Here is an 11,704-nt window from a genome sequence, read left to right on the forward strand (position 1 = left end):
AATCTTTCCTCATCCTATACTTGGGATGGGGGGAGTTCTCTGGGTTCGGGCCATATTCCGGGCTTGGAGCCCTCCCCCAGGACAGCACGCCAAAATATGCTTACTGTTTACTCAACCAGATTAGATGTGAGGGTGAACTCGTGAAATATACTGTATGGTAAAAATCAGTTAATGACATAATCAAACAGGCAATGAACACTATTAACAGTAATAAATCATATGTTGCAATCAAACGTATAGCACAATTTGGTAGTGCTATATGCTGTTTTACAGTTGGTATCATCTGAGGTCCTCTGAGGGGTTAGCATGATCTCTTCTTAGGTGTTCTGGATCCAGACTGAAGCTTGTGTAATTCCTAGTTACCACGGGAGGAGACTAGTAAGGTACACAGGAGCTAAACCATTAAGGGCCTTATAGGTAAGTAGTAATATTTCGTAACTGATACGGAACCTAATAGGTAGCCAATGCAGATATACTATTTTCATACTCTGTTTGCAGAGAAATTAATCTGATCGTTACATTCCTTTATGCAATAGCGTCAGTCCTATCTAGTGGTTCAGATGAAGTTGTGAGTGATTTTCGGGAGAAATATGCAGTATGATATTTTGCAAATGAAACTTCACCAACAATGCTATAAGAACATCGGTACAAAAAAATCTGCCTACCTTAAATAAAGAAAAAAAAATTGTTACACCACACTTTATGACACTAACAACAAGATTCCTCAAGTAAGAATATCACTCTCTATCCGCATCAACGGATTTTGTGATTTGGCATCTTGCTTATAAAATATTCCAGCTTAAACTATATTTTGAACACACTGGTTTAAAAGAACTCCAAGATACAGACAGAAATGTCAAACTGTTACAACTATCCCTGCTCTCCCCTATCCAACAGAAAAGTGTTACTGCAGGACATAGAAATGATCTAAAATCTGCCTTACAGACTTGCAAACAAAGCTGTTTTGTCAACATTTACACAAAGAGGGTGTATCTGATCCCTGAACATTTTCAGAAAGGATATTTCAGAGTTTATGAGCCAAATGTTAAAAAGCTCTACTTCCTATAGTAGACTTTTAGATTGTTTATTGGTTGTGTAAAATGTTTTAGAATTTTAACCAAGTACACAATATTTTATTACTTGTAGTTAAAATGGCACAATTTGTAATTACCCAATTAAACTCAAGGGATGATGAGAAATTAACCAAAAGCAAAATCAAGTATGCACTTATGCAGTATGCAATATCCAATAATTTTTTTTTCTTTTTTTAAAATTAATTAGTAAATTAATTTTTTAACGAAGCTATATCTATCTTTAATGTGAATATATCAGACAATATGCAAATCAGTGGCGGCTACTGGTCTGTCAAATAGGGGAAGCTCATTTTCGGCCTACATCGTAAAATTGTCTATTTATTTATTCACAAGAATGTGCCTTATTGTCATAAGTAAGTCACAATGCAAACAATCGTAAAAAAAAAAGCTTTAGTTTTATTATGCAAAATATGATGTATTTTTTCTTTTAGTCAGATGCTACTATATAGTATAAATATTTTGCAATTTAAATAAGGTTATTATGGAGATTTATTTATTTATTTATTTCTAAAGTATTTTAATAGAAATATAAGGTTTCATTATGTTATGTTAAAATTTTTCAAGATTACTATATATATATATTAGGGGTGGAGCCGAACCCGAATACGGTATTCGGAAAGGCACAAATAGCGTGTTTTTTACAAATACTTATTTCGAACAAATACTTAAAAACATATTTGTATTCGGGAACAAGAAAAACTTTATATCAAAAAGCTGCGTTTCCTCATGAGACCGCAGTGCATGTCCGCATGAGCGAGTGAGTGAGTGACATTCAGGAGTCGGGGGTTGGGGGCAGGGCTCGAAATTGAGACCTCGCATATGCTCCCAAAATTTAATCTGCGCGACCTCAAAATATATTTGGAAGCATTTGTGCGAGAAATCGTTGTGGTGCGACTTGTTTTTATTTGTATACAAAACTTTCGCTAGCCTAACTACTGCCCAGACTGCTGTGAGCTGATACAGTGACAGTTTCGCCGTTCTCTCCAACATTGCACAACTAATTAAACTCAATCTGTACATTCTTAACTTTAATGCAGATTTTAGATATTAGCCGTCGATCACTCCCTGTCACTGACACTGCGCTCCGCTGAAACTCGGAACCGGCCGTTTTTTTCTCTCTCTCAACCAACCTCTGTTCCAGATTTGCACAAACTACATTGCAATTAGGGGTGTGTGATATGACGATTTTTGATTGTGGACAATTAAAATGTCTCCACAATCTGCTTTTGAAGAAATATACTATATTTTGTGCTACAGCGCACATTCTGTCAGACGCAATTCTGGCGTCTCCGTCTCAATATACTGTACAACGCGGCATACACTCACATCAAATGATAACTCCACTCACGCAGGGGCGTAATTTCCACTGGGGACACACTTTTCAAAATCCCGTTTGTGTCCCACCACTTTTAAATTGGTTTGTTAAATTAATGTCTTGTATTGTAGAATGGACGCTCAGCACCGCCGAGTTTAGCGCCATCGTTAAAACGAAACCGAAAGTAAAACGCGCGCGCGCATTCAAAAGCAATTTTAATACCCCACGTTTAGAGAGCGACTCCCCAGTTAACCTTAGCATAGCTTCCCGTCACTCATTATTAACTTAGTTGAAACTCCTCACATGGATTTGGGCAACCATCTCTTGGTCCTCCACCAGCCAAAAAAAGTGTGTAGAAGTGTAACGCAAAAAAACTGGATTTTACGCCTATTTTGAATTTTACTCGAATACAAATACAAATACAAATACAAATACTTTTCCCCCTCAACAAATACAAATACAGATACAAATACCGGCTGCTTTGCACACCCCTAATATATATATATATATATATATATATTAATTTATAGTCATCCTCCATGTTAATATTTAATGTAGTAATCTATATATATATATTGATTACTACATTAAATATTAACATGAATGAATGAATGAACGATCTAAAAAAAATATTAAACTCTGTAAAAGTGAAACAAGGAATGTGGTGTATAATTGTGTGAAATGTATGATGAAAATCAAGCAATTTCGCCAAGCAAATATAAAGAAATAGGTTGCAGCAGTTTTATTTCGACTGAACTTGAGAAATCCGCGATGGGACTGAGCGCGAATAGCTTCAGCGATTCCTTATAGTACAAAATCGCTGTCAGTCAAAAGGAGATGCAATCTTTCGACAGACCCTCCAATCATCACGCAGAAGCTCGGCGTCCAGGCCAGCCCACTCCTCATTTGCTCCTCATTCACCCCCAGAGACGCTGAGCGTCCGTGGGCGGGACATAATCGCAGCGTTTATCCAATGACCGTCTAGTTTCAAAGCACTGAAAAAAAACGTTCAAAGCAGCCCCATTGAAGACAATGGACGCTGGGCTTCAACGGGGAAATGCACTGTGACGCTACGGGAATGTATGAGAAGAAAATCAAGTCAGCCGACCTGCTATATCTAACTGATTCTGAACGAACTCGTCTTTGAGATGAACGTTTTCTAACGCATTTTTAGTCAATAAAATGTTAATACAATAGTACATAATTTGACCATTAATTTTGTGACATTATAGGGGAAGCTGAGCTTCCCTTGCAGTCTTAAAGAAATCGCCACTGATGCAAATATATGTAACCTCTGCATTTTACACTGTTTAGGTAAAGGGAGGATAAAAAAAATAGGACAAATATGTTTTCTGCAGTTTAAATAAATGACTTTAGACATGATAGCTGGTTCTTTCTCTCTGATTTTAAATCTGTGATAAAATTCTCAGATATCTTCAAAGATGTCCAGCCTAACAACTCTGCATTTAATTGTTGATAAAGAAGGTGCTTGGTTTTCATTTACTGGTAAGAAGAACGGTGCCAGTTTAGAGAAGAATCGGGGTCTGGGTGGGACAACGGCAGGTGAAGACTGTCAAGGTTTGGCTTTCAGATAGCAGAATTGGGAGCTTTGGTATTCAAGACGGGCCATATCAAGAGTACACATTCAAGGCTGGTGAGGGCTTCACCTCGCTGTCCCTGTGGGGGAACGGAGCAGGAACTTGGTCTTGGAGCCATCAAATTCAAGATCAACCAGGGTAGAGAATTTTTTGCAAAAATGACGAATATCCCATGGATGTTGCCTCTGGATATTGTCTGGGAGTTGTAGGAAGATCTGCTGAAGACATTGACATGGAATTTGTGTTTCTCAATGCAGTTCAATCAAAAGTTCTCACCAATGTCAACTATCCCACTATTAACCAAATGATAGCACAGGGGACAATGGAAGAGATCAAATCCATCACTTACCAGAACAACTTCTTTGAAAAACAACAGGAAACAATTGAAATCTCAAAGAAACTGATCAAAGAATCTTCATGGCTGATGAGTAAGAGCTTCCCAAAACTTAGTGTGGAAGTAAAGGGTGTGATTGCAGAGGCTGTACCAGTTTCGGCTGGATTCAGTTATACCACTGATTCACAAAGCACTTATAGTCTGGAAGAGACAGATAAGAGAACTGAAACTCTGACTACCACTCTGACTAGAAATCCCATCTAGATAGAAGGTGGAAGTTTACATCAGCATCAAGTCAAGTCAAGTTCAGCCTGCCTTACATTGGCACAGTGAAGATCTCTTGCAAGAATTGCAGTGTGTTTTAGTAAGAAGCTAAAGCTCAATGCAAAGGCATCAATAACACTGACGTCAGAGTGAATACTAAAAAATCTGATTTGTAATGTTAAGACAAATTCTTCTCGGCTGCATGGTCTTTATCTGATTATCAGTTTTTGTACTTTTAATTGACTTGTTTGAGCGTTCCTTCCTTTGTTTCATTTTAAATGTCTGTTTGTCAAATAACATCAAATAATATTTTCTAATTCTATTATATGTTCATATCACGACTAATGAATAATTCAATATAATCTCTAGTACCAGATTATTTGATGTACTTCATCATATAAGAATTCTAAATGTGTTCAATCTAACATTTAATAAAGGTATGTAATGAGCCCTTTGTGTAGACTGTTTATCTGTAGGATTGTCTGTATTTAATGTTGTTGTTTAATTGACAAAAATTGTTTAATTTAAGAAGATCTCAATCATTTAACTAAGCAGGTTGCAGAAAGTAGCTCTCGTGAAAATACGCAAATATGTAAAATACAACAATGGTGACTGTCAACAAAATACACACACTCTAACTTTGTCACTACATGCTGAATCAACAGAATTAGCATTGATAATGGAAAAAAAAATCACCATCTTCCCCTTTTGATTAACTGTTTTAAAAAAAACTATTGTGACATGTTAGATTTATTGTAGTAAAAACAATAAGGCATATGCTTATTGAGAAATTCATTTGCAAAATTTGCAAAAGTAGTTTGCTGTGCTTTTTATGGTATTGTTTCTGAAATGCAAGTAATTGCACATAAAGCAGAACACAGAGGTGAAACACTTATGAAACACAATGAGCTCGTGGCTTATTTCCACAATAGTAGGTTATGACAAAATATGAAAACGTGCATGACCTACACAAAAATGAGTTACAAAGAAAATCTTTTATAGTAAATAGGCATGACGTGTACTGCTGGATAATATATATTGTGCAATGTAGGGAGGAACATCTTCAAAAATATGACTTGGTTTACAGTATTATTGCTTAATCATTGTATTTAAAAGATGTGCTCACGGAGTGAACCATGGTACAGAGAGACAAAGTCGCAACAAGCGTTTGTAGACACAGCAGTGGGTAAGATGCATTTTTCATGCCGTTAAAACAATAACTGCTCTTTAGCCTATTAACCAAATGACAAAGAGTGATGGATAACATAAGTCAGTTTATATTTTCTACTGTATTTTCCGATGTTTATATTATTTCATACTATTTTCATACACTGCTTGCAGAGAAATGAATTTGATCATTACGTTCCTTCATGTGACAATGGTGTCAGTCTTTTCTGGTGGTTCAGCTGAAGTTGTGAGTGATTTTCGGGGGAAATGTGCTGAATTTTTTGCAAATGGAATTTCACCAACAATACTACCTGAACCTCAGTACAAAAAAATCTGCCAAACTTTAAAGGGAAAGGTTCATTACGCCACACTTTACAACACTTACAAGAAGATTCCAGTCTACTCAGCCTACAAGTTTAACAAGCGCATTAGTTGTGAAAGAAAAAAGTCATGGTGCATCGAACCTCAAGTAAGAATATCACTCTCTATCCACATGAATGTTTTGCAATTTGGTATGTTTTTGAATTCAAACATATTGTACTTAGCCATAAAATATTTTGTAATAATTTGCACGTAATTAATAATCATTTGAAAGATTAGTGATGTCTTACACTGTGAAAAGTGAAAATGCACAGTTGTTTCATTCATGTAGTGATATTTTGGTGGCAAGTATAGAGACTTTTTTAATGTGCATTTTCTTGCTTATAAAATATTCCAGCTTGATGATGCAGGAGAAGGACCAAATATGGTACCTGAGCCTTTCAGACAATCAGACAACCAAGCTGTTAGTGATGATTATAAGGACTCTGGCTACGACAAAGGTCATCTGGCACCAGTCTTCCTGGCAGGCTCACAGGGCTGTGCTGATGCCACCTTCACACTCACCAATGCTGCTCCACAAAACCCCAGTTTTAATAGAGGTCAATGGAGGATACTAGAAGAAAAAATTGCAAAAGAACTAAACGAGCGATGTCTGTTAAAAAAGAACACTGCTTACATTGTAACAGGGGTGGTACCACGTAGACGTAAAATACCTAGAATATTGAATGTGCCTAGTCATTTCTGGACTGCATACTGCTGTTTAGACCATAATAAGGAATGTCATATCTCAAGAGGATTTATTGGGGAGAACAAGAATGTTACTCCCAACAACATAACAGTGAATGAATTAGAAAGAATGTTGGAAAAGCTTTATAAAGTCACATCTTTTAAATTGTTTAATACACAAACCAACTAACATAAAAAACAACATCAGCTGTATTATCTGTTGACAGATTTTAAAGAGCACTTTTAAAAATAAAGGTTCTTTATTGGCATTGATGATAGAACATTTAACAGCATGGAACCTTTCCATTGCACACAGGGTTCTTTTTAGTGGAAAAGATTGTTATTAAAAATATTTTTCATGAACTGTACTTTTATGGCATCAATACTCCCTGCTGTTTTTTTATGTGATTCTTAAATTCTTCTAAATCTTATATGCTTGACTATAATAATCTAAACCACTATAATGTGAATAAGTTAAGTGTATCATAGATTACACTATACAGAATAAAGGTTAAATTGATTGATCAGATTTTATTTTTCTACACAGCAGAACTCATGTCAGTTTGAATCTTAGTTGTAACCATTTTAATTTCTTTGTGTTTTTATGGTTCTTTGATTTTCTTCATGCTGTTCTCTGTCATATCAGTCCCACACTGAGGTTCTTATTGTATTGTCATGTGTAATTGTCTCGGCTTGTTAATTTGTATGTTTGTTTTGTCAGGAAGACAACTTATAATAAATAATAAATCAACTGAATTTTAGCCTCTTAATCTTTGGTAGACATTCAGCTAAAGGTTTTAGATTTCAATTTAAATTACATGAACTAAAATATAATGGAGGTCTAAGCAGTAATGACTTTAAAGATTTGTAAGATATTCAAACACATTCAAATGGTGTTCTACAATCTGAAATAAAATGACTAATATATCTTTGGACAAACAGAGAATGATATAAACAGAGTTCATGTGGCTTTACAGTCAAACAGGTTTGTCTGCAAGGCTGTAAAGCAGGTTCCACATTCCTTGTTCTTGTTTAGTTTCAATCATGCTCCAAACACGCACAACTGTAATTTTCAAGTGAACACAAAAAACTTTTTGTTTTTGATTTAAGTGATGTTTTAAAAAATATTGAGGAGACCGGGATGGTTGTAACACGGGTCAGTTGTAACACTAGTTACACAACTTAGTCCTTATTCTACATGTGAGGAAGCAAAGCCCTGTTGCAGGCACAGCAGATTTTAGAGGGGACAAATTCATTTTGAGGTAAGAAAGCAACTTTTTAAAACTTTATTTATTTTTGTAATGCCTGCGTTATAGTTAAAAGTTAAATTGTTTATTGTGTTTCTGTTTAGATATTTTTCAGGCAAGCCATTACTGCTGATGTTTTGGCTTTTAGCAGTAGGTGAGCTAGCTCGTGGCTAAGTCTTTGGGTTATTTGTATCATAAATGAAACATGTTATAACCTACCCCAAGTAAATATTTAGTTGTATTTATATATGTTAACTTTGGATTTACCTATGCCTGTGTCATGGAAGAGAAAGACAATTAAACAAGCATACTTACACACACTCGCCAACACGTTCTCCCTCCCCAACTCGTCGCTTTTTGACGCTCAACGTACCCCTTTAGCGTCACTTTTGGACGTGCAGGGTCCTCCATTAATTTCAGTTGTTTGCCTTAATTTAATGGTTTGCATGCTTTTGTAAAAAACATAAATAATTTAAAATAAATGTATACTTTCATTGGAGCATCTAACCCCACCCCTACCCTAAACGTACCCACTTCTGAACAATATAAAACACGTAACAGGCAAATATAAGTACAATCACAGGTATTTATTGCAGAAACTGCCTGTAAACTCGTATAAAAGCATTAGAAACAAGTTGTGTTGCATTCTGAGTCTTCTGAAGTCATACAATATCTTTTTGCGAAGAAAAGAGTAAAACATAAGGTATAATTGATCCTGCTCCTTTCATGCTTACATCTCATTCAAAAGATACTCCGGAACATTAGCATGACACAATCGGTCATGGGACACACAAGAGCCAATGGCATTTCACAACCAAGGCTGACGTAACGCTTCTTCTAGCAGGCGGCATTTAGTGATGGGAAGTTCGGATTATTTTACTGACTCTGACCTTTGAGTCTCGTTCAGCAAAATGAACTCATCTTTTTTCAAGTCATTTCGTTCATTTTAGCAAAATATAATTACAATGTTACGTGTTACTTCCCTAACACGTCTACTGCTTGGTGCTTCACAAGGCTTCATTTGCCCGTCACTCCTGTCAGCTGTTGAATGAATGAGTGTCACGTCCCGCTTGTTTACTTTGAACCGGAAGACACTCCCAGTTTTGACACAAGGGGCGTAATGGGGCGTAAGAAATTTTTGGATAGGATGCTGCGCATGTGTGACTGAACGAATCACTCCCCGAGATGACTCGTTCTTCTCGAGTCACATTAAAGACTCGATGAAAATCAACAAATCGTTCAAGAACGACACATTCTGAGCAGCATTTTTTGATTTTATTTACACACAAACAGATGGACAGCTGATCTATTTATCTCACAGACCAAACATTTTGCCTCGGAAGACCTGGAATATAGACATTTTTTAATAAATTATGACTATGAATGTTGACAAATGGTTAAGTTTAGGGGCAGGAGCAGGGTTAGGTGCTTGCAAATGGGTAAATAATGTAATGTAAATAGAACTGTTGTGACTGTTTACACTGAAAAATCACACCCCAACATATATGCAATAATGGCAATATTATTACCCAATATATCATTTAACCATGAGGATAAAATTCCCAATGCCTTTTGCATCAGCATTATGACACCAAAGGGTTCTTATTTAAAGCAATGAAGGACCCTGCATGTCGAAAAATAATGCTAAAGGGTCCTGACCAAGCGTCAATATGTGACAAGTTGGGAGTGAGAATGTGTTGCACATTTGCTCATTTTATTCAGTTTTGTTACACACACACACCAGCTTGAAAAGTCAGTGTTGAATAAAAAGCTTTTAAAATCCTCTTTTTTCCTCATAATCCTTATTTTTTATGTTACATCTCATCCTAGGGTATATTACAACTAACCTGGACTGGGTGTGGATGAATTGTACATTTCAATCCTCATGTTTTAAACCATGCATTTTCCTATTTTGAAGACGCTTAAAAGAACTCCAAGATATGGACAGAAATGTCAAAGATTTACAGAAGGAGAGTGTACCTGAGCCAAATGTTAAAAGGCTGTACCTCCTACAGATTGTTTGTTGGTTGTGTAAAATGTTTTAGAATTTCTATGAAGAACATACTATTTTATAACATGTTTTTGGCTTAAATATGGCAGAATTTGTAACTGAATTAACCAAAGCAAAATCAGTTATGAGCTTATGTAGTGCATGTTGTTTATATGAATTAATGAATTTAATTTAGATCTCCAAAAAATTGTTACTAATTATTATAGAATTCACACAGAAGAGACCTGAATGAATGAATATGATTTAGATCTCTGATGTTAGTTCTGGGATTTCATTTTTTAGATTTCTTTAAAGATGTCCTACCCAACAACTCTGCATTTAATTGGTGGTAAAGCAGGTTCTCAATTTTCATTTACTGGTAAGAAGAACGGTGCCAGTTTAGAGAAGATCGGGGTCTGGGTTGGAGAATGGCAGGTGAAGGCTGTCAAGGTTTGGCTGTCAGATGGCAGAATTGGGAGCTTTGGTACTCAGGACGGGCCGTATCAAGAGTACACGTTCAAGACTGGTGAGGGTTTCACCTCGCTGTCCCTGTGGGGCAACGGAGCAGGAACACGTCTTGGAGCCATCAAATTCAAGACCAACCAGGGTGGAGAATTTTTTGCGAAGATGACAAGTTGGGGTTTAAAAAAAGAATATCCCATGGATATCGGCTCTGGATATTGTCTGGGAGTTGTAGGAAGATCTTCTGAGGATATTGACTGCATGGGATTTATGTTTCTCAATGAGGTTGAATCAACAGTTCTCACCAATGTCAACTATCCCACTATTACCCAAATGATACCACAGGTGACTGTGGAAGAGCTGAAATCTGTCTCTTACACGAATGAAACCTCCACCAATCAACAGCAAACAATTGAAACCTCAAAGAAAATTATCAAAAAATATTCATGGTCTATGAGTAAGAGCTTTACAAAAACTTTTAGTATGGAAGTAAAAGCTACAATTGCAGAGATTGTACAACTCTCTACTGGGTTCAGTTTCACCACTGGTTCACAAAGCACTTATAGTCTGGAGGAGACAGATGAGAGAACCGAAACTCTGACTACCACTTTAGAAATCCCACCAAGAAAGAAGCTGGAAGTTCACATCAGCATCGGCAGAGTCACGTTTGACCTGCCTTACACTGGCACTGTGAAGATTACTTGCAAGAACGGCAGTGTGTTACAGTATGAAACCAAGGGCCAATATAAAGGCATCACTTACACTGATATCAAAGTAAAAACGAAAGAATCTGCTGTGTAATTTTAAGACATTCTTCCTGGATGCATGGTCTTTATCTGATTTTACCAGTATTGCATCTGTTTTTCTATTTTTTATTAGTTTTTCTAATTGATTCGTTTGTTTCATTTCAAATGCCTATTTGCTAAAATATTTTTAACAGGTGACATATATACTCTTTTTTAAATAAATAAGAATAAATCTTCTGTTACAAAATGTTCTTATCACTTCATATTTTGTGTAATGACTTAATAATAATAACTCACAATAATCTCTATCACCAGATTATTTGATGTACCTGTCACACACCTGTGGACTGTTTATGTTGGTTTCTCCCTCTTGTGCCCATATTAGGTTCTTCCTGCCCTTGTTGTGTCCTAATTAGTTAACTTATTATTAGTATTATTAG

At 36.1% G+C, this 11,704-nt stretch overlaps 2 protein-coding genes and 1 pseudogene across 2 annotated transcripts; all 3 read left to right on the forward strand.

The window, feature by feature from the left end:
• Nucleotides 1-3,851: 3,851 nt before the first annotated feature.
• LOC127168827 (aerolysin-like protein) lies at nucleotides 3,852-4,781 on the forward strand (annotated as a pseudogene).
• Nucleotides 4,782-5,726: 945 nt separating this feature from the next.
• On the forward strand, nucleotides 5,727-7,132 carry LOC127168885 (endonuclease domain-containing 1 protein-like). The gene is made up of 3 exons (XM_051116008.1): nucleotides 5,727-5,791; nucleotides 5,947-6,241; nucleotides 6,491-7,132. The coding sequence occupies exons 1-3, from the start codon at nucleotides 5,742-5,744 to the stop codon at nucleotides 7,007-7,009; spliced, it is 864 nt and encodes a 287-aa protein (XP_050971965.1). The 5' UTR covers nucleotides 5,727-5,741; the 3' UTR covers nucleotides 7,010-7,132.
• Nucleotides 7,133-10,365: 3,233 nt separating this feature from the next.
• On the forward strand, nucleotides 10,366-11,319 carry LOC127168757 (aerolysin-like protein). The gene has a single exon (XM_051115818.1). It carries the CDS (start codon nucleotides 10,372-10,374, stop codon nucleotides 11,317-11,319), a length of 948 nt encoding a protein of 315 aa, XP_050971775.1. The 5' UTR covers nucleotides 10,366-10,371.
• The last annotated feature ends 385 nt before the right edge of the window (nucleotides 11,320-11,704 follow it).

This window comes from Labeo rohita, chromosome 7, assembly GCF_022985175.1.
Source record: "Labeo rohita strain BAU-BD-2019 chromosome 7, IGBB_LRoh.1.0, whole genome shotgun sequence".
NCBI classification, from domain to species: Eukaryota; Metazoa; Chordata; class Actinopteri; order Cypriniformes; family Cyprinidae; genus Labeo; species Labeo rohita.

Coding starts and splice junctions, on each gene's coding strand:
- LOC127168885 (XM_051116008.1), top strand. CDS start 5,742: ATGGTACAGAGAGACAAAGTCGCAACAAGCGTTTGTAGACACAGCAGT. Junction 5,792..5,946: donor GTTTGTAGACACAGCAGTGG/GTAAGATGCATT, acceptor CACTGCTTGCAG/AGAAATGAATTTGATCATTA. Junction 6,242..6,490: donor CATGGTGCATCGAACCTCAA/GTAAGAATATCA, acceptor AAAATATTCCAG/CTTGATGATGCAGGAGAAGG.
- LOC127168757 (XM_051115818.1), top strand. CDS start 10,372: ATGTCCTACCCAACAACTCTGCATTTAATTGGTGGTAAAGCAGGTTCT.